At 36.4% G+C, this 23,380-nt stretch overlaps 3 protein-coding genes and 2 long non-coding RNA genes across 5 annotated transcripts in view; 1 reads left to right on the top strand and 4 right to left on the bottom strand.

Annotated features, from left to right (window-relative positions):
* The window catches only part of LOC110449780 (sperm flagellar protein 1-like), a 37,903-nt gene extending 36,392 nt beyond the window's left edge, over positions 1-1,511 (bottom strand). The window contains exon 1 of the mRNA XM_021496861.1: positions 945-1,511. Coding sequence (XP_021352536.1) covers positions 945-1,104 — 160 coding nt within the window. The 5' untranslated portion in view covers positions 1,105-1,511. The remainder of the gene's footprint in view (positions 1-944) is intronic.
* A 1,484-nt stretch (positions 1,512-2,995) lies between these two features.
* On the bottom strand, positions 2,996-4,021 carry LOC110449753. Its single transcript, XR_002462893.1, has 3 exons — positions 3,977-4,021; positions 3,596-3,658; positions 2,996-3,271 (listed from the first exon to the last, which is right to left on the bottom strand). It is a non-coding gene; the product is annotated as an uncharacterized LOC110449753 (long non-coding RNA).
* Positions 4,022-5,645: 1,624 nt separating this feature from the next.
* On the bottom strand, positions 5,646-7,755 carry LOC110449795. Its single transcript, XM_021496884.1, has 2 exons — positions 7,057-7,755; positions 5,646-6,129 (listed from the first exon to the last, which is right to left on the bottom strand). The coding sequence occupies exons 1-2, from the start codon at positions 7,598-7,600 to the stop codon at positions 5,726-5,728; spliced, it is 948 nt and encodes a 315-aa protein (XP_021352559.1). The 5' UTR covers positions 7,601-7,755; the 3' UTR covers positions 5,646-5,725.
* Positions 7,756-9,792: 2,037 nt separating this feature from the next.
* LOC110449796 lies at positions 9,793-12,177 on the bottom strand. The gene is made up of 2 exons (XM_021496885.1): positions 11,605-12,177; positions 9,793-10,346 (listed from the first exon to the last, which is right to left on the bottom strand). The coding sequence occupies exons 1-2, from the start codon at positions 12,140-12,142 to the stop codon at positions 9,943-9,945; spliced, it is 942 nt and encodes a 313-aa protein (XP_021352560.1). The 5' UTR covers positions 12,143-12,177; the 3' UTR covers positions 9,793-9,942.
* An 8,102-nt stretch (positions 12,178-20,279) lies between these two features.
* On the top strand, positions 20,280-22,430 carry LOC110449765. Its single transcript, XR_002462897.1, has 3 exons — positions 20,280-20,466; positions 21,904-21,946; positions 22,326-22,430. It is a non-coding gene; the product is annotated as an uncharacterized LOC110449765 (long non-coding RNA).
* Positions 22,431-23,380: the final 950 nt, after the last annotated feature.

Raw genomic sequence — 23,380 nt, 5'->3', positions numbered from 1 at the left:
AGAGAAAACGAGGAAATGCACAAAATAGAGAAGAGAAAATGACAGGTGAGGAGTATTCATTTGATCAGTGCTAGACCTCCTAAGGAAAGGCCTATATATACATGTAACCTGAATAAATATAATTAAGCAACTTATAATATATATTCTTATCTACTAGTTCATTAATACAACATCAGTGCCGCAGACTCAAAAACAAGTAAATATTAAGTATGTTTCCGAAGAAGTCCGATTGCATTTTGTTTTTGTTAACAGACCATACCAAAAACGTAGACATTCTTTGTATTTATTCATTTAAATATTATGTTCACTTCTACGACGCATTGTCACTAGTTATAACTGATGCATCTTCAAGCGTTATCAATTCCCCATCACATCCCCTAACCCCTCATATGGCAGCAGTATATTTTTGGTGTACTGTGTAGTAAATTCTCTATAAGTCTATACTGAACAAAAACTACGGTAGTATGGTATAAAACATGTATAGTGAATGTCCATCATCTATGATATACAATCCTCAATAAATAAATCCCAAAGGTTAGGAATAGTAACACTTATTTCAGTTTTTGCCGTTTTCATATTACTGTTTAACGTGCTACATTGTAGTTACACTGTAGGTGAAAAATACAAGACCATGTGTTGAAGTATTCAGCTCGGGCGCGTATTAGTTCTATCTGATGTTCTGTTAGGGCCGGGTCTTATCGTATAACCAATACACTTAATCTGCGCTTTGCTGGGGATCAATTTACTCATTTCACCAGCTAGGTCCGTTAAGCTGGTTTAAATTGGGCCTATTAAACTGGCGTTAATCGACCCTATACAACAATGACCCCACAATAGATATCTACTGCCCAGTACATATTTGTTTCATTGTAAAGAAATTTGAAAATATATTGATTTATACAATTAAACAATAAATAAACAAAACAAAACAAACACAATCTCACCTCCGTCCTCGAAATCCTTCGACATGTTGGTTTTGGGTCTAGAAAGAGGTATATTATCAATCCACGCCACCATAGTCGCAATCTCTGTCTCATCCACGTATTCCTCCATCCCGACTGTGTTCATACCGTTAAGGCTTTTTCTCAAAGTAATCGTCGACATGATTTAATAAGAATAACAAATAGTATATGTAACCACTGAACACATCCCCACACGACAAATACCATTAATATATCACATGTTAGAACGTTACGTCTCCTCACACTTAGACCTACTGTACATGCTTCACTAGTGTCGACCCAAAACGAACTCCAGCAAGCAGGTGCTCGTTCGTTTATTGTTATATTAGTAACAGTTGTACTCAACACGCGAAAGTTATTCACTTGACGAACCTATTTGAAAGTGAATAATAGTGGAAGTAAACAGAGGGAAAGTGGAAAAAAAGAAATCGATATCATTAATGTCCAGCCTTGCCTTCGTTCGTAAGTCGTTTAATACCATCCGATTAATGTTTATATATATATCAGTATTCAATAAAGAGGAAAAGGGTTCATACTTTCTTTTCAAGTACAAAGGGAGATAACTGCAATAGAATTGTGAACTGTTCTGAAAGAAATTAGTGTCCTTCAGAGTGAACAGAAAATTAAACTTTTGTTTACCCTTTTATCCTGGCTTCATTTGATCCTTACGACCACAGGTAAAAGTCGGTTAACCTATTTTACTCTCTCATATTCAGAATGAGCGGAGATCTCTTTAAATGGTCGGTGGTCGAGTGTCTGGGGTTCGATTTCCGTGTATGATTGGTGGTCGAGTGGCACAGTGGATAACAAACTCGCTTTTCACCAAGACAACCGGGGTTCGATTCCCCGATCGGACCCGAGGAAATTTGCTTTCCTCCCACATTAAGACCCAATGTGCACTTACAACAAGAATGATTACTTTGTTTAAAGGATTTGCGTTCATACCATCATGAAAATTAAAAAAAAAAAAAAAAAAGCCGTTCAATCCATATATTTACATTTTTACTATAGGTCACGAGAGTTTTTGCTTTCATACTCAAATGAAATGCATTTCCGCTGCCAATGTTCATATAGTAGGTTGCAGCGCAAATGTAAATATAGATTGTTGTAAAAATTAGACATTCGTTTCGCATTTGCCGGCGATGAATATAATATCAACCACATTTGTATCACGGCTTGAGAAAAAATAATTTAAAAATCAAACTTATCTTGTTTAGCTTAAAAAGAAACATTGGTGGTATTGTGTCAACTTGATAAAATCATCACCTTAATTCTGATGAATATAGCGATCAACGATTTATACAGAATTTACACATAGAAAACAGCATTCGAATTAAATATTTGCACCCTTAATATTGTTTTTATACATGTGCCATTGCACAAACAACAAGCCGGAACCGGAACTTGGCTAGTACTACAAATTCAGCGAATGATTATTTGATGGCGTTTCGTTATTATTTGAAAGATATAACCATCTTTATCACAGGGAACTGATAATTTGTTATATTTGGACCATAACAAAGGTTTTCAGCGTTATTTTACATGTTTGAGGGGTTTAGATCGACTTTTGGTAAAAATGTTACCGCCAATTAGCACATATCCGAGAAGGGAGGAAAGCTCTCGACGTCGAAATGTCGACCCCACCTAACTTTCTTTCATCAAAAACAACATTTCTAGTTGAACTACGGGGAAATGCTTAGTACCGTTGGAAAGCTGAATACATTTTCTTTTAGAAACCTCCTACATTCGATGTATATGCACGTAAACTTTATTCTCCTTTCGCGTACATGAACTCCGTTTCCTCCAAAAACAATTTTGCCCAATTTTTTCGCAGTCAGCCTGCCACTTTTATACCACACGTCTTGATGGGGCTATCTGTTAGGAGGCTACCCTCTACGTCCGTCATCCTGTAGGTTAGCGCAACAGTCTAGCAGACGACAATTAAGTGTTGGTTACCTACGTTTCGGAACGATTTAGTGAGTCGGAAGTCAGTATTTAATATGACAATGTTATGAATATTTATTTTTTTATTTTGAAATTAAAAATTAAAAATAATGATAATTGTACATACGGAATCTCGGAGAAGGGGAGATAACTCTTCTCAGAAACGGTACAGTGCGTAGCAGTGGTCATTGTGTGTGAAATCAGCTGACTGGTTGCACGAGAATGGTTGTCTTCATAGTGTATTCACAGTCCAAATGAAATAGGGATGGGATTTGGGCAGAGGCGTTACAACAAACACGTTCTTGGTTTCCATTCGTTTAATTATCCCATTTCTGGACATCAGACATGCTGGATGAATTTACACCCTACAAGAACACAATGACAAACGTATAGGAAATATGCAGTAGACACCACCTTGTTACTAAAACATTACACTGTACCTATTACAAGGTATCATATCATTATCTGTATAATTACATTTATTATTTATCATTAATTGTATTTCATACTTATGATTTATTTCACAATATCTTTACTTATTTCATTGACTTTATATAACAATGCTCATGGACAAAATAGACTTTTATAACCTATTTAACTGGCTAATATATTACACATTACTTAGACCTACAACATATATCATTTGTAATATACATTATTTATATTGTATATAACTGTAATGAACTTACTCTATCAATGGGACAAGGGTTCCATTATAATCCTGATAATCCAGTATATAACTGCAGGCGAATCTGAACAAATAACCAAGGACTCTTTACAGTACTTGCAAGAACAATCAAACGCTGTTACATCGTAGTATGTAATTGATTTAGTCTGATATATTTACATTATCGTTAAAATAGAAATAGAAAGAAGTTATTTCGAATTTCCAAATATTCACAGAGCATATAGCCTGAACATTACTCAGTACATCAATAAAGTACACTATACTAGTTACTCAAAATATCTCATGATAATTTGGTGAGTTAATACAATCTGTTTTATAGTTAGCTATTACATGAAAAGAGTATCTTCAAAATTACATTAATTTTGAACATATTAACTCCTACCTTTTCTATATGGTCAACCCTTCCAACATGTCTGCCAAAACTGATTTTTCACTCAGGTGAATTGCATGGGCAGGTAAGAAAGGTCACATGACCAACAGGTAAGTATGGCGTTACAGGTCACAAACAGGTCACAGGTTACAGAACAAAACATAAACAAAAGCACATGGCACTGAACAACTGACACATGGACAATGACACTGAACAAGACTAGATACTACAAACAATACATGTACACCTGTACAAACAAGACATAATTACAAATTAAACTCCACTAATATTACTTCATTCATCCACCTTTCAATAAACATTATAATTTAATTACTAACACTATCCATGATACTTGGACAGGCTATCCCTGCCACACAATGGCAGTTGTTTTCTGTTGGTAGATTAATGTACAGAACAAACATCAAGAATGTAAATATAGAGTGATGTTATGAAATGCTTAAGTAATGTGTGGAGTAGTATAAAGCGAAACAATGATTGAGTGGTGGGGTTTTTCCATTTTTTCAAAAATGTATCTGTATGTATCCATTTCAATGACTGAAACAGAAATAGCATTTTTCAGACTGAGATTTCCAGTGGACTTCACTTTTACACCAGAGCCCATAACATTCTATTTGATTAATATCATTGGTTTTGTGACAAATTATTGTCTAATATCATTATTAATAGATTGAATCTCTAGAAGGTATCAATAATGGCATTGTACTTATAAATGTCCTTCTTATGTGAAATACAACAACCAACTTGGTAATATTAACGGTCATTTTGTCTGACCTTGAACTATTTATCGTTGCTCGCTCAAAGTCATGTCTTCCTTTTAATCTGATAAGAACCCTTGACTTCAATTCTTATCAATTATATACTGCATTATAGCTGGTGGTTGTTTTTCCTGTTTACGTTTATCAAATGTATTAATACTCTTTTTCGACATCAACATCTGTACCATTTCCGTATGATGCACATTGTTATTAGAGTCATATATCTGTAGCATTACGTTCCGGTTAGCAAACTCGTGAACATGGCCATCTGCTTGAAACATGAACTTTCCCTCCACTCCATTCACTAATATTTCACCAAAATAACAGCCCGCAGAACAACTCCCATATAGAATGTCAGATACTGTAAAAGTTGAAATGTTTGCGTGTTGCAACGTAAGAGTCTTATAGCTATTTAAACCGATCGCGATGTGAACATTTTCGCGTTGACTTTGCATAAGAAATGTATTTATCCTATATATCTCTAATATATATCATCTATAAATTATATTCGTGAGTTGATATTTTCGCGCTTATTCACTCAACACTCAAAACGCAAACATTTCCACACCGCGAAAATTTCCAATTTTACAGTACTACAGGATGCAAAAAGTGATATTAATTTGCCAAATACAATGATAAAATGAAAGATATACACTATCCAGAGTATGAAATACAAATTGGGAATTTTTTTTTTTAATGTATTACTGGTAACTATTAACACTAACAAGAGCGACACATTTTTGCTAGAATTTTTTTTTTTAGAAAAAGGTCTCGTCAAAAAGTAAAACATCATCACGATAAATGTTAGAACAGCTTGTAAGGTTTTGGTATTCTAGAAATATGGAAGGACAATACATACATGTATGTTGTCTTTTGAACGAAAAGTGAAACCATAATTAGTTTTCAAACCAAAGCATTTATTTCCATAGTCATATAACTTTATCTACAAGTTTGTGTTTCTAAACGCATTACATCTAACTGTAGTTCAGCACAATCTGAAACCCGAGAACATCGTGTACGTCGGCAAGACATCAGCTCCCGAAGTGTGGTCGCCAACTCGCACCAAAACTTCATCCCGACTATCGAGTGCAAGGACGGCTGTCCCACTCGATGTACTGCCTGAACCAGAGTAGCCCCAAGTCCTTATGGATCCGACTACATCACCATTTCTAAGCAAGTGAGTATCAATAAACTGGGACGTAGACGCCGTTATTTCCCACGTGAAGACGTACGAACCGGGTTGGTAGGCTGTGAACGCTCCAGTGTTATGGCTGTAGTAGTTACCAGTATTGGTGATGACGTGCTCGAAGGAGAGTTCGTGGTCATTGCCGGGATCTATAACCTGATGAGCAAGGATGGCATGGAACGCTACAGGAGTTATCTCTGAATCTGTAATAAATATAGTGTACACTATCAAGTCTACAATTACAACAACAGTTTGATAATTGATCCACTTTTCTCACCTACTCTGATAATGACAATCAACCGACTGGAGTCCAAATCAAATTGGCTGTGTCTTGCCTCTGTGATAATTGGAAGTGATAAATTACAGGATTCAGTAAAAAATATCATTAAACTGCGGAGAACGTGTTTTACAAATACTTTATATTAAACCATTTCCCGACGTGATAACGATATTCCCTATGGATGTGACGTAGGGAAAATACATCACTTCACTAATATGGAAGCAAAAAAACGCAGTAATATTTGTACTTTTTGCGTTGACTCCAACTCATTTAAAATCACCAAAAATATGTAAGTAAAAAAAATAAGGACAAAATTCTCGTTCGGGGTAACTGTTTTAGAAAGCAGTGTCTTTACTGAACGTGTACTAGTTAATTGATTTGATGACAACAGCCTTTGTTTTACATTTTACCAGGCAAATAGAAAGCACGCCATACAGTTAGCATTGCAAGTTACACTGTAGTATAAACAGTGTTTGTGATATATACTTATTATTATCACGTTGATCCAACAGTAGATTTTTGTATACATATCTGCGAAATAAAATATAATACCAATATGTACACATATAAATTAAATTGCTTCCATAATGACAGTGCACTAATGTCTCGGGATGAACGTAGCCCCTGGTGTGCGTATAAAATCCTTTAATTAGCTTAAACTTTGTTGAAATTTCAATGCATCCAGCATTATGGAATAAAAAGTCGAGAATTCTTTTTTTTTCAGTTTTTGTCTAGGATATTCAGCAATAATGATTTATTGTCGGAAGAAAAACGGAAATTATCGCTGAAAAAATGTTGTTTAATAGTACTTTTCTTGAAGAGTAGACGTCATATTAACTAAAGATCTTACTATTGAAGGACACACTGGCGAATTGTCTAGGGACGTGTATACTTGGTGAAGGGTCCTCGTGTTCATCTCTCACCGGTGTCCGGTGCGTCCGTGACGTAAACAAAGAAGGTATCTCGGATCTCTTGTTGGTTTTCGTATAAGCAGCTTTAGCAAAAATGTCATTGTTGTCCTCAATGTAACCACTTTCTAGGGTTATATTGTCCAATTTCATTTTCAAACTGTCTATTATGTCCGCGCGTTCAGTTGACTCGGTGCGTAGCTGTTGGTATTGCTGCTCTTGTTTCTGATAGGCATATTTCAGCTGATCAATTTCTTTTCGATTTATCAGATTGTCAGCTTTAAGATTTTCAATTTCTATATGCATGCTCTTAATCAGCTTGACATCAGACTTTCGTGCGGATTCGAATTCGCTTAAAAAGTCCTGCATCATTGACGTAATGCACTCCTTAATACTGTCCGTGGTGTGGGTGGAGTCCTGGAATACCACATCACATGTTTCCCCCCCAACCATTCCAATCACCAGAAACAGCAGACAGGGCAACATGATCACACTGTGTACAAATGGCGAATGCGAAATGATTAAATTGTCTTCGGCAGTAGCGAAACGTTATTCTTCAAAAGATAAGATAGTTGGCATGCTGTACGATTGGTGCATATTACCGTATTTATATAAGTTAATAAACACTTCAATTCATATTTCTATCGATACATTGACGCATTAAAAATAGTCTCATTTTGTACGATTTAGCTTGATTATGTAATTTTCAACAATGTGTCGATGATATGGTATACTTGATTCCAGGTGCTGTACACAAAAATGAGTCATTTACCCTGTAAATAGCCGAGCTCCTGATATCCCTTACTTTTCAAATAAAACTGTGAATTCGATTGGGGTGCGTCCGTCTGTCCGTCTATCACGCTTCAGTAAAATATGTGTACCATACAAAACTGCATTAAGATGGTCCAATTTAAGCGAACGTTGATATTGACATGCATATTAACATAGCTAAGGGTCCGTTTGTATACATAGTTTATGAAATGAGAACTCAGGATTTGCTAATTGGTTTCCATACAACAACTGCCATAATAATGGTTCGATTTCAATGAAATTAGTTATACACATACATGTTGGCATGTGTCAGGCTGTGTTATGTGAATTTTATATGCATATTTTGAGATTGATGAGTTGGTTTCTGTGCAATAACCAGATTTGGTATGCACAAACATGATTGCTTTGCTCTATACGTATGGACAAGTATAAAGCTGTGTTCGAACACCAATACCATACTCGCCTAAGACAATAATAGCAATAAGACTAGGAAGTTTACCTGGGCTGGAACAAGCCGCGCATATTTTGTGTGGTTCGAATAATTCAGTTGGCTGAGTGAACTATGTGCGATAACCTGCGTCAGTTACAAGGATCACTCGGAACATATCGAACATCGAACATCGAAATCGATGTTTTTTGTCATGGCAGTATCATGTGTTTTTATTATCATCTATATACACGTACAGCATGATAAATTCACGGGTTTTCAACGTGAGAATACTCGGGAAGCAATTGAGAACGACCTGAGATTTTCTCATTTGGGAATGGCTTCTCTTAAAAGAGATTGATTGCTCGCGCTAGTGGACGTCATGAACCGGAAATAGCATCCACACAACGGTGTTCCGCGTAAGGAAAAAATTGTAAAAATATGAAAAAAATATTAATGGTAATTTGTTTATTTGTTTTTGCGTTTGTAACCGACCGTGAATATCTATGATCATTAGATCCCAGAAGTCGGACTAAGGATATGGAATATAGTTGATTTTGTGAATGGAGAAATATATAACGTAGAAGGAAATAGATGATAAACAGATTATCACACACTATTTTCTCATCGCTCGCATGTGGATAAAATCTCGAACCCACCGAAGGTATTTTTCTATTGCTTTGGTGTTATATCCAGTCCTTATTTGCTGTATCACTGTTGGTTGGTCACTATTTTACAAAACAAAACGGACGTTACTGTAGATACTACATTTCTTGTTAGTATATTCACCAGTATGTCTGATTTTACAACACGTGCTACACAGTGTTACAGAGACCGTAAACCTGTCTAGAGTGGGGCTATCAGAACAGAGAAAAACATGTTGATGAGTGCCCGCGAGTTGTGGCTGGCCAGTGGCTGACATAGAGAGTGGATCGGTGATACCGAATGATAATACGAAAATACGACTGGAGGTCTACTGTTTGTTAATGTCGGCCTAAAGCTTTTATTCACCTGGCATGTCCAAACCTTGGCGAATTACGTAAGTGACCCGGTTGACGAGAACAATGGTCAAAGGGCACGACCATGAACAAGACGGCTATGTTTACCTGAATACGTGTCCGATGTGATTTGTACACGTGAAGATTAAAGTCGTTTAAAAAACTATGTGAACACCATTTCTATATTTTACGATAAGAACACTTTCACATATAAAATGTACATAGGTGATGACCGTTGGTGCAAAAACAGTTTGGCTGTGCAAGTGTGGACATTGTTCTTATCATACAATGAGTGATGAACATAACCCAGTATATACAAGCTGGCAATAACATACATGTGTATTACTTGTAGTTATTAATACCTGCAAGAGTCAATTGACACATGTTTGTTATGTATTGCATAAGAACAAAAAACGAAACAAAAACAAACCAAACACACAAAAAGACAATATCTAGTAACATCATAAAACAACAGTTCGAGATAAGGTGTTTAAGAAATTTGCACTGACAAAACATATGTTGTCTTTTCGCTTTAAAGCTTTAAATAGTTTTCAAACCAAAGCCTTTATTGTCGTAGTCATATGACATGGTCTACAATTTTGTGTTTCAAAGGCATTGCAGCTAACGGTAGTTTAGTACACTCTGAACCCCGAGAACATCGTGTATGTCGCCAGGACATCTACTCCTGCGGTGTGGTCGCCAACTCGTACCCAAACTTCATCCCGATTAATGAGAACGAGGACGGCTGAACCACTCGACGTACTGCCTGAAGTATAATAGCCCCAAGCCTTTATGGATCCGACTACATCACCATTTTTAACCAAGTGAGTATCAATATACTGGGACGCAGTCGCCGTTATTTCCCACGTGAAGACGTACGTACCGGGTTGGTAGGCTGTGAATGCCCCAGTGTTATGGCTGTAGTAGTTACCAGTGTTTGTGATGACGTGCTCGAAGGAGAGTTCTTGGTCATTGCCGGGATCTATAACCTTGTGAGCAAGGATGGCATGGAACGCTACAGGTGTAGTCTCTGAATCTGTAATATATACATGTATAATGTAGTTAGTTTGCGATTGAACCTACAGCTATGACCCAGATGAAATTTCCTCTTGATTTATGTCAATCAACTGATCTGAGACCAGGTTAAATTGTTTTTCCATAGCCTCTCTGTGCGAGGGCACTGTTAAAGGCACATGGTTCATTAAAACTGTGAAGATACTTCGAGAAAAATAGTGACACATAATTACACATTTACCTCCTACACTAACGTGGTGATTGACTTGATTAAGATATTTCCCTTTCGATGGTGACATCATCATAACTTGATTTCATTGACAATGACTTAAAAGTTGAGATAAATGTTAACTGCTTATATCAAGAATTATGTAAGTCTGCAGCATGTAGTTTATATGTTTGCAGTGTTGTTGATTAACTGTAGATTATTGGCATCACTATTGCAGATGATCCACGTCATCAAGACACAAGGAAAATATCCAAATACAAAATGGATATAAAAACACACCGAGGAGCCAACTGAACAAAACAAAAACGACGATGAACATACTCTAACATTTAGCGATTAACGCAGCCCTCGTTATATGTAAAGAGTAATTTGAATAAATCAAGCGTATTTGCGTTGCAATGCATTTCTGTGTCGATTGTCAATTATGGGAAGCACGGTAGTTTAGTGGTAGGACGCCGGGCTCGTGACCGAAGGGTTGCGAGTTCGACTCTTGTCACGGCACTGTGTTGTATCTTTGAGCAAAATACTCTACTCCGCTTGTTCCAGTCTACTCAGCTGTAAATGAGTACGTGGGTGGGTAGTGCTAGATTTGTAGAATGTTTGTTGTGACCGCCGAAATGGCAGCACCCGCTGTATGCTCCCCATGGTGTTGAGAAAGATATTTGCTGGATGCAAAGGCCTTATTTGTATTTGTCCTATAATCTGTGAACCGCTTTGAGACGACCTACGAACTAGGCTGTGATAAAGCGGTATATAAGAAGCTCGAATTATTATTATTATTATTATTTTAATTATTGCCCAGGTTGTTCAGGCACAGGGATCGCCACGAGAAAATTTAAATGGTTTTCAGCAATGGGAACAACCTGCGGGATGGCAACTTTTTAAGGCCTTTTTCATCTCCATCGGGCGAGATTTGTTAGAAATTATAGACATTAGAAGAAGGAACTGTGTGAGATTTTCATGTTTCCCGCACGCAAAAAGATTCAAGTTCAAAATAAATTCACTGAATTGAATTTTTCGTGTTACACGAAAAATAAACTAAAAGTCTTACCGCCAGACGACGAAAAGACGGATCGAGCGGGGGCGTGGTTACTTGGTGAAAGGTCCCCAGGTACATCTGTTATAGGTTCCCGATGCGTCCGTGGCGTTAACACTGATCTTTCGAATTTCTTATCTTTTTGCAAATAAGCTTTAGACAAAGAGTCCAGGTTGTCCTTCATGTAACCGTTTTCTAGTGTAATATTGTCCAATTTTATTTTCAATCTGTCTATTATGTCCACGCGTTCAGATGACTCGGTGCTTAGCTGTTGATATTGCCGCTCTTGTTTCTGATAGGCATATTTCAGCTGATCAATTTCTTTTCGATTTAACAGATTGTCAGCCTTAAGATTTTCAATTTCTATTTGCATGCTCTTAATCAGCTTGATATCAGACTTTCGCGCGGATTCGAATTCGCTTACAAAGTCCTGCATCATTGATGTAATACACTCCTGAACACTGGCCTTGGCGTGGGTGGAGTCCTGGAATACCACATCACATGTTTCACCCCCAACCATTCCAATCACCAGAAACAGTAGACAGGGCAACATGATCACACTGTGTACAAATGGCGAGTCAAGTGTGAAATGATTATATGGTATTCAGTTGCACGAAAGAATTCCTTTTCCAAAGATAAGATAGTTAACATGCTGTATGATTGGTGCATACTACCGTATTTGATATGTTAACAAACAATCCAATACTTCCTATCAATACCTTGACGTATTTACCAAGTCCCAGATTGTACGATTCAGCTAATTTATTTCATTTAATAAGTTGATTATATCATTTTCTTTAATTGAGGGCACATGTTGAATCAATGATATCTCAACGATGTGGTATACTTGAAGCATTACGTTGGATTGAACTACTGAGTCATTCACCTTGTTACTAGTCGAGGTCTTTATTGTACGAAAATTAACGATGTATAACGATGATCGGTGTCATGGCATTATTTAGGTTTACTGAATCTTTGTCAATTAAATATTTTTTGCCGTTTGGATAGTAATTAAACCAATTTGGCTGTGATATATTATGAATTATATCTTAAACATTATATTATAATTTTGATTGTATGATAGTATCATTGTTGATACCTTTGAATATGTGTATGTTAATAAGCGTGGGAGGAAATCTGCTTATAATTGTGTTGATCCTTTTCGAGTTAATTGATTCTTCATTACTTATGGAACTTGATATCCTGTAACAAAGATCCTACGGAACCTGTATGGATACGTCAGCACAGAAGGCAAATATCTAAACTCGGAACCTGTATGGATACGTCAGCACACAGGGCAAATATCTAAACTCGGAACCTGTATGGAAACGTCAGCATACAAGGCAAATATTTAAACTCGGAACCTGTATGGATACGTCAGCACACAAGGCAATTTTTTAAACTCGGAACCTGTATGGATACGTCAGCACACAAGGCAAATATCTAAACTAGGAACCTGTATGGATACGTCAGCACACAAGGCAAATATCTAAACTAGGAACCTGTATGGAAACGTCAGCAGACAAGGCAAATATCTAAACTCGGAACCTGTATGGAAACGTCAGCACACAAGGCAAATATCTAAACTCGGAACCTGTATGGATACGTCAGCACACAAGGCAAATATCTAAACTTGGATTATATATGGATACGTCAGCATACAAGGCAGATATCTAAACTCGGAACCTGTATGGATACGTCAGCACACAAGGCAAATATCTAAACTCGGAACCTATATGGAAACGGCAGCACACAAGGCAAATATTTAAACTCGGAACATATATGGATACGTCAGCACACAAGGCAAATATCTAAACTCGGAACCTATATGGAAACGGCAGCACACAAGGCAAATATTTAAACTCGGAACATATATGGATACGTCAGCACACAAGGCAAATATCTAAACTCGGAACCTGTATGGATACGTCAGCACACAAGGCAAATATCTAAACTCGGAACCTATATGGATACGTCAGCATACAAGGCAAATATTTAAACTTGGAACCTGTATGGATACGTCAGCACACAAGGCAAATATTTAAACTCGGAACATGTATGGATACGTCAGCATACAAGGCAAATATTTAAACTCGGAACCTGTATGGATACGTCAGCACACAAGGCAAATATCTAAACTTGGAACCTGTTTGGATACGTCAGCAGACAAGGCAAATATTTAAACTCGGAACATATATGGATACGTCAGCACACAAGGCAAATATTTAAACTAGGAACCTGTATGGATACGTCAGCACACAAGGCAAATATTAAAACTCGGAACCTATATGGATACGTCAGCACACTAGGCAAATATTTAAACTCAAAAGTTGTTGATAAGCCAGAGACAGCAAATCAAAGAGGGGAGAGGACATAATGCACAATAAATAACACTATCTGTACTCCATATCGTTTCCTGCATCGCACCCGAAATATAATGACTAGGAATTAACCATGATGGCGGCTGTAATATATATTCGATGCATTTAATATTTTATGATATTTTTTTACCCTTGTGTACATTCTATTTTCTGTTAACAAATGATGTATCGATATGACTTTCACAGTTAGTCCTCACTGACAGAATTGTCCTCTGATGAATTTAATGAAAGTGTAGCTGACTAAAAAATCCTTGTGTGGACAACTTTATAGTATGAGGTTTATCTAAAGTATCACAATAGCCTCTTGGTCCCTATTTTACTTTGCTTTTATGATGGTTAAGAGAGGTATGGAAAGTATTTGAGTTGATAAAGATATGGATGTATCACTAAACAATATCTCGCTGGAAAACAATTATTGTCCAACAAATAAAGCACTTCTACGCAAGTATTTTTCAAAACAGTAAAATATTGATACGACCTCACAATTGTCATTTAGTGATTTAGCCAATAATTGGACAACAAGGTCAAAAGAGACAAAGTCGTAGCTTCATTAGTTTTAGCACTTTTTAATTGGTTTTTCGAATGTCTTCACGCAAATCATCACAAAAGTAAAAAAAATATAAAAAAATATTAATCGAATTGATATGTTAACCGAAACATTGTAATGATGTTTAAATTAAAAACCGTCTTAATGAGAGAATTGTTTTCACAGATATTTACGTTGTAATGACAGCATATACTGTGTATATAAATTATGAATAATCTGATATATTTTTTTATATAAATAATACTGTACACAACACATTAGATAATCTACAGACAGTAGTGAATAGTGGCATACGTTTCTATTTTTAACAAGTAAAGGTGACAGAAATGACACGAACATAAAAACAGAGTTTTGACTTGTCGATAGTTACCACAGACTACTCGTCGTAGCTCTGCGGAAAATGCCTTGGTAAAATGTCAGTCAAATAAATGGTAATTAAGTGCTGATATACAGACCAAAACAAATTATTTGTGTGTTAATGAGATCGTAACATGTTGAGAAACCATGGTTCCCCATCCATGTTTTATTTATTTATCTATTTATTGTATGTGTGGGTTATTTTTGGTTAGCAGAGTGGGGGTAGGAGTGGATGGGAGCTGGGAACTTGATGTCTCTCCTATTGTTTCATTGTGGTTCTGTTATTTAATTTCCTTATCGACATCAAAGTCAAGTGTCAATCAGTGTATATTGTTTTACCTGTCGTATTGCTTGTTAAAGGATAGTTATAATATTGACACCGAATGACAAAATCGAAATATATACTTTTTAATATAAGGGTACATTTATTATGGTAGATTCCTAGTTCCTTTTTTATTTTATTTTTGCGCACAGTAGATCTACGTTGAGTTTTGACTTCTTCATTATGTGGTGACGCTGTTGACGCTGTGTGTGAATTTCTGTTTTAGTTCCTCTCTGTAATATTTTGTCCTTGGTTATTGACAAAGATATGTAATCTCTTCTTTTTGGTTAATTTGTTGTATGTATTTCGTCTTGTGTGTTGAGACTGTGGTGTTATCTCTTTCAATGTTGTCGCTGTGGTGTTATCTCTTTTAATGTTGATGCTGTGGTATCATTTCTGTTAGTATCGCTGTGGTATACATTGTCTTTAATTTTTGCAGCCGCTGCGGTATATATTTTGTCCTAATGTGTAGCTACTGTGATATATTTTGTCCTGGTGTGATGACGCTGTGGTATATTGAATCAGGTGCGATGTCATGTGGTTTTCTACTTTTTTCTTGACGCTGTGGTTTCTTTGTCTTTGTGTGATGACGCTAGGGTATATATTGTCTATATGTGATGATGCGTTGGTTGTTAAGTTGTTATACTGTGTTGACGATTGAATAAACAATAAGTGAATGCTGGTGTCAACAAAATCATAAGTGTAACTCAAAAGCGACAAAACGTAGGCAAATATGAACAAAGGAAAGATTTACATGGATACCCTTGAACAAGTAAAAGGTAAATTTAGATATTGTGATCCGTAAGGGTAAAAATCTTCTGCTTTATAGGTAACACTCGTCATGTAACATCTAGATCAAATCCAGATAGTGTCATGTTCTCATACCAACGAGTTATTGCAGTCAATACACCAACGTTAATTGAGGTATAGTGAGTGTCAAGTTAACATGTAATACCATTACTGGGTTATAAATATCAACAATGATAATAAATGATATATCGACGTCATAAAAACAACTAACAGTGTAAAGATCAACTGAGAGGTACCAGTGCTAGCAAGCTTAATCATACAGTTTGAGGAGACGAAAATAGTCATTCCTAGCTTAAATAACAATCAACGATACTTAAAATGGATACGAATGAAGTCTTTAGGAACTATGTGAACTAGGTAAATACTCTAGCATGCATGTTATATGTGAAAACCCCCTTAAATACGTAATACAGACATCGTGATTTGAACATGTTACGCTAATAATAATATGGCGGCCGTCCCATGATTCCGATGTTGTCGTCTGCTATCCTCCTGAGTTATCTTCTGTCTTCTCATAAAATCCCGGTAAAGATTTAGTCATCAGTACCTTTAGCTTGTGATTCGAGCGTTACTACCAAACTCGTAACAACTGAATTACGAAATTGACTCCTTTGTGTACTTTTTTGCTGCACTACTTTTGAATGACACGAGAGAAAATGAATAGGCAATACCACACTTGTTCATCTGACACAGCTTGGTTTGCACGAGAACATTGCAAGTTCATTTATATTTCACAAGAGCTTCATATCCAGTGAATTGTATTAATCCGCGCAGTAAACGAGCGTTATCTTATCGAATTATTTCTATCTTATCAAAATGAGGTCTGACTGCAAGGGTCAATACAACATCTTGAATTATCACAATGTTACAATTTTGATACATGTAAGCTCCTCAATAACCCAGCTTCATATAAATAAGAAAAGAAAAGAAATCGGTCAAAAGATGTGATGCCTGCAGTCTACTGCAAAATTCTATCCCCGAACTCAACGAAGATTTTGAAGATTCTCACAATTTCGTCCCGAGAATGTTTCATTTTGGCTTTTCACAATGTGTTCCAAAATACATTACAACCATTAGAAGTGTAAATAATATCAAGATTGTACAGCCCAATAAAACTAATTGTAGCTCTAGAGGGGTTTTAAATTGTACAAGGGACAAGTCATTTACAGTATTTATTTTGACACATACCAATATATATAAGATTTAACTATTTAAAAAGTTGCTTATACGGTAGCAGAGAACAATAGCGTACGGTGGCCCTGGGTGATATTTTTGTACAATGAATAGCCCCTGTGATATTACTACAGACTACAGTTTTGACCATTTGCAAATCTGTGTCTACACAACAAAAGCTAGCCTTTCATGTAGTCCATTTTTGTACATGTGTAAATATTGTGAAAATCCACCTGAATGTCCTATGCTCGTGAGTATTTCTGTTACTAAGTAGGTGATATTTAATTTAAGACAGGTTTTAAGAAATCAATTACTACTTGCGGGGTCAAATTTTGGGTTCAAAATCATGTTTCCTTTTTGCAATATTTTGTTTATTTTAGTTTTTGTTTTGATGAGGTAACCAGGGTTTTTGCAAGTCCAAAATTAGAGGAAAATAGTTCATGAAAAAAAAATACTATCTTACCAAAACCTGAAGAGTCCTGTGAAGGGTGAAAGTAGCTAGTTTTTTAGTCGGTCGTTAAATCCTATTTTTTCTTTATTTACTTACTTCTCATGGAAATTTAATCCTTTTTTTATTATATAAATATATATATGTAGGTGTGTTGAACAGGATGAATCCACTATCCATATTTATCTGAGGCATGTCCTTTATTTTTAGGATCAGGCGATTTCTACTGTAATCTGCTACCTAAAATCAACAATCATTTCTCTCAAAATTTTAAAAATTCAACAAGTAAGCTAATCAGAATGTATGCATTCAATTTACATGTTTAAACATATATATATAGTCAATTGCATAACAGATATAATATATCAATGTTATACTGTTTGATTTGTTGCTAAGCGATCGGTATATATAGTTTGATAATAAGCAATACCGTCAAGTCACGGGTGTTTGAAATTAAAGTTCATGATATCGTGTTACCAACGTGAGTTCTCTATTCACTATTCGAATCAATGCTATTGTGACGTGTAAGGGGGTTCGTTACCAGGTCACTGCCTGGGATTTGAGATATCTACACCGTCCCCTTAGTACAATATATATATATATGTATCGGATTTACTACAACTACATGCCGCCCGGGCATGCTAAAGCAACATGAAGATATTTACAGTGGTTATTTGACCACAACGTATCGTTAACCATACATATGTAAAGGCGCAGCTGCACACACTGCTGTCAACAGTGTTGTTAGTACCGCGGTGGCGGGCGACAACAATGCGCGGTCTCTGGTCACCACGCCGCTCTGCCAGCTCCGCTACCAACCAACCGCGTATGTATACGTGTGAGGCTTGTCGGAGCGCCGTGTAGGTTACCTGTACACCAGACCGTCACCTACACTAACACCGCTCCACCGATCACCTATCTACCTATCGCCGTAAGTAGTGGTAGCCAACGTACATGTCTCACAGACCACTCTCCGCTGACAGTATCTATCGGTGTCGATATAGTATGGCCTTATTCAGGCCTTTAATATATCTACACGCTATTAGGGTATATATATTACCTAGCTTCAGCTGGCTTCCTATATAAACCTACTGTTGTTAGCTTGGTCTGTATCACACTGTGGTCGGTTTCAATCTGCCTGGCCGGCTGATTGATTGATTGATTGATAGGTTTTACGTCCGCTTCACTACCGGATGTATCGGTTATCCAGCAGACGAAGAACAGAAAGGAAAAAGAGTAGAAGGGATAAAGTATGGAGGAAAGAGTAGAAGAGGGGGATAGATTAGATAAAGAGCCGTCTATCCTATATATATTAACTGTCTATTTTTTGTGAGACGACTCTTATGTCTAATAATGCCTTAACCTAACATTTATTGTGAAGCATCACCAATTCTGGACCGGAAGTGAGGTACTGTGCCGCCGTCAGCCCCATCAGCCCCGCCTAGGTTTAAGAATTTGGTTTATGTATAAAATCTGGAAGTCCTTTTAAATATCTTANTTTTTTTGGTGTCCGTTCCTTGAATTCCTTTCTTCATCATTCTTCACTGATTATATACTTGACTGAACTTATACCAATGTCATCTTTCTTAGATACCTCGACTTGTCTTTCACTTAATTCTGCTCCTCGTTCCGACATTTCTAGTTTTTAGTGTATAGTGTGATTATTAGTATGGGAAAAGATGAAACACGTGGGGAGGGGAGGGGGGAGATTTAGTGCTAGGATTTGGATATAGAATGGATGGGAGTTGGGGGGGTGAGGGGGGTTGTAGGTTTGAAAGAGGTGCTGGGTGTTAGAAATGTGCTGATTGATGTATGGGCTTATTCAGATGTTAGTTGTATGGACCGGGTTAGTGTTGGGGACGATTTGTGGGAGGGGGATGGATAGGTAGTTGGAGGATACTTGGTTGTTGTTGTATTTACTTTTATGTGTATAAGATCATGTTGCCATATGTTTTATCTTATTATAGATTGTAATTGCTTGGATAGGGTGTTATATTACTCTTATTGGCGGTGTCAGATAAACCGATATTGATTTTTAGTTCATTATTCGCTTATGCCGTTATTCCTACCTAACTAATAGGTCCATATAGCATTGTTGGCCTCCCTCCTTTACCCGCGCTAACCTTGTGGGGTTTTACGCCGGATGAGCGAGAGGACCTATTTTATGGGTCGTTTTATACAGTTTATAATGGTAATACATTTCTATCCTGTTTTATATCCACCGTTTAAGCTTTTTACAGTCTAGGAGCGGTAAACTGCTTCAGAATGTACATCGCTCCCCGGTGGTATATATATGTGTATTCATGTGTATGTGTTCATGTATACATATATATATAATTTGGTTATACTCGGTTAGCCATAGGATTGCTGTGGGGTGGCTGACTCGTCCCTTCTTTTACAAACAAACGGAACAACCCGCACGTGGCCGGAACACATACGTTGCAGCTATCCTATAACAACCGAGCGTATTATCAGTTTTTAAATTGTTTTCATTTTAAGTAATTGGATATTGTTGTGACCGGCTCAGCGCACCTGTATTTATACCCTCTGTAACCCACGTGATCGGATCCATCTGTATCACGTTTAACGTGGATGTAATTGTAGCAAGACTCTTTCCGTCTTGATCTACTTCCGCTTTCCATTACGCTATGATTGTTACATGTGTGGATTTTGTCGCTCAAGGTAATTCTCGGAACAGGAATGAGTCATTTACCAAGTAATCTGACTGAGCATATATATTCACACTGAAAAGAGACATTGGTAAAATTATGTGCTAGCATGCTGGCATTGCGATCGACTTAACAGGAGCGATATATAGAGACGGCACGAAGAGTAAAGGGTAAGTGTCTAACGGTAAAGTGTTATGTTTCTATACTTATAACATCAAATGTAATGGCGTACTAAATTGTTTGCATAATAATATTGCAAATGTTAAGTACTTAATACGTAGATTTTAGTGTGTGTAATGGCTGGTTTTACCAAAAAATAGCAATTATAGAATAGTCGTACAATATAATCATGATGACTTTATGGCTGATTGAAACTTTGTACATAAACTAGAAGCAGATGTTTCTAGAACTAATATCTAATGTAGAGGTTGAGGTGTGAAGAATACTGTACGGGTTGCCTTCTTTTCGAAAGGGACGAAAAGTTGCGTAATAAAAAAATGATTGAAGAGCCATGTTCCAGTGAAGTTGTCATTCTGTATTCTTCCTACGAAATGAGCGCTTTCTTGCCGTTCAAAGGTTAATCACTTTACTATTATGATTTTTGCCCCCTTCCACCCCAACACTGTTGCTGATGTTAAGTATCGAATTGCGCAAAGGACATTTAGCCTACCACTATCAGACGGTGAGCTTTTTAAATTACTTATTGTCCATGGTTCCTCGTCCATTTTCAACAACACTATTTACATATACACTATAAGATCTCTGTACTGCATGTTCCAACGAGTGTTTTAATTTATATACATAATTTACGTGTCAGGGCCATTTACATTTGTTTTACCAACGCTAAGGCAAAATTCAAGATCTGCACATAAATTACGAAAGGTCATTTGTCAAATTAATAAACTATATCAATGCTCAAATTAAGTTCGAACAATATGGGGTTTTTTCGATGGACACATATCATACTTTTATAATTTTCGGCATAATTAGCCAGATGTCATGTTCTTATTCACAAACGTTAATACATCAATATTGTGGTTTATATCAGCAGGAATTACAAATGCATTTGCAAATAGTATCGGTTAAGTCTTTCATTTAATATACTAGTTGTCAATATACCCTCCCTGCTCTATATTCAGTACCAATGTTTGCAGACAAAATAAAGTTATTGCCAGTGACGCAGCGGCATTTAAGCACACCGTAGGTTTATATGTCCTATATGCATACATTAAAGCTTCCCTTTCAGGCATTTACTTGACCTTTTCACCGAAATTATCAGGGTAGGCTCGTACACCTTTTTTCCAATATGCAAAACCTTCTTAGATTACAGATTGTCGTTTATATGGGGCTCTTGCCCACGAAATTATTCTTACATTGTACACACAAATAATACCCCCGATATGTCTCTTTATAGAAAACCTACATATCAACTGTCAGTAATAGATATCACCCTAGTACCAGACTATAAACATTGTATGGTAATATGATTTTTATTTCATAAACGAAAAGACTGCAATGCTATTGAGGCATATCATAACAAAATGCAATGTTTTAAAAGATATTCTGTACGCAAAGTTTTACGGTAGATGTTATTATTACTATTGCAGATAATACCAGTCTTGGCTGAGATGGATTCATACAAGGACTATGGTATAGTTATAGCGATTTCAATATTTCATAGTGAAATAATGGACAACTTATGAATCAGAGTCATATTTCAAAAGATTTTTTTTATTATTACAATCCTTTTTGTATAGAAAGAAAACAGCAAAATGTTGTTACTAACGAAGTCATATTGTAAGTTTTGTTTTTGTGGTTTTGTTAAAATTAATTCACAATTGATGGCTTTTTTATTTTCTTCAGTCTGGTTATGTCATTCTAAACGTACATGACGTCATACAAGAAAACATATAATATGGATGCTACTATCAAAGCGTAGACAACAGTACAATATATCTGATATAAATTAATAATGAAATCCCGAGAGGCTTATTTGAAATACACTATAATATCTGTACATGAATTTCAGACTGGTCCTGTACCGAGTGTACATACTTGAACGCTTACTACCGACAGAGATGTGGAATATGCAGTAGTGGACGAAGACATACCGATCAGTCAGCAGCAGCCCAAGGTAAGCACACAGAAAGAATTGGCTATCCCTAACTGCCTGTGATTTTTATCTGCACTGGCTATCCCTAACTGCCTGTGATTTTTATCTGCACTAAAATAATACAGGAGAACAAGAGGCATATCGGTAAAGAAATGCATAGTTGTGTCTTTTGTTATCTGAATGAGACGACAATTTAAGATACTCCTCTATCTTTTTTAATTTATCATTAAGCTGGTTTAACGCACCTGTTCCTCAGTTACAACAGTAGTTTAGAGAATTTGAATTTTCAAAGTTTTGGTCCTAATGTGTTTGGTCGGTAGTATTTAAGAACAATTACCTTTGTGGGAACAAAAAGGGTGTAGTAGTGTAGTCCTTCAGTACTTAATTGGTTACGAGACGGTGTCAAATACCTTTCTCAACAGCTTTTGAACTTTTTTTACCGAGTGGTCATTTCTACAACTTTCGGTCAAAGAACTCCACTTTCACACAGTTACCTATATAGCGATATGTTTTATGACACGTCCTTTCACTTTTCACTTTTTTCCTTCTCACATTTGAATAATAAGGGAATAATTTAGTTTGTTGTTCTGTGATTTGCTGGGACATTGTCTATTGTGGTTTGACACACGTTATTTTGCCGGATTTCGAATTCCGAAATGACGTTTATCATCATTAATTAGCAAAGACATTACAGACATTTATTTTCCAGTAAATCTAAACAAACATAAAACAAATATTCGCTCACAGTTATTTTCATTTCACTTACTATCAATTCAATTGTTCTGTTGTTATCAAATCTTCTTTAATCATGCACGCAGTCATTCAGTTTAGATGACAATTTCAAGAATTTTAAGAATCATAATTTGACAGTCAGAGAGGCTAAAGATGTTGCTGAGACAACGCCGCCGAATGTAGATTGTATGTACATGTAATAAGTAAATATAATACTGGATATGTCTTTTTTAGAAATT

Source organism: Mizuhopecten yessoensis, unplaced genomic scaffold (assembly GCF_002113885.1).
Source record: "Mizuhopecten yessoensis strain PY_sf001 unplaced genomic scaffold, ASM211388v2 scaffold4819, whole genome shotgun sequence".
Classification (NCBI taxonomy): Eukaryota; Metazoa; Mollusca; class Bivalvia; order Pectinida; family Pectinidae; genus Mizuhopecten; species Mizuhopecten yessoensis.
The sequence above is the reverse complement of the archived record's forward strand: the minus strand, read 5'-3'. Positions and strand labels throughout refer to the sequence as shown.

Bases quoted from the DNA above. Each gene is read 5' to 3' on its own strand.
- LOC110449795 (XM_021496884.1), bottom strand. From the start codon at position 7,600: ATGTTGCCCTGTCTGCTGTTTCTGGTGATTGGAATGGTTGGGGGGGAA. The intron at 6,130-7,056 runs GTAAGATCTTTA...TATTTATTACAG, and splicing joins CGCCAGTGTGTCCTTCAATA to ATTCAGAGATAACTCCTGTA.
- LOC110449796 (XM_021496885.1), bottom strand. From the start codon at position 12,142: ATGTTGCCCTGTCTACTGTTTCTGGTGATTGGAATGGTTGGGGGTGAA. The intron at 10,347-11,604 runs GTAAGACTTTTA...TATATATTACAG, and splicing joins CGTCTTTTCGTCGTCTGGCG to ATTCAGAGACTACACCTGTA.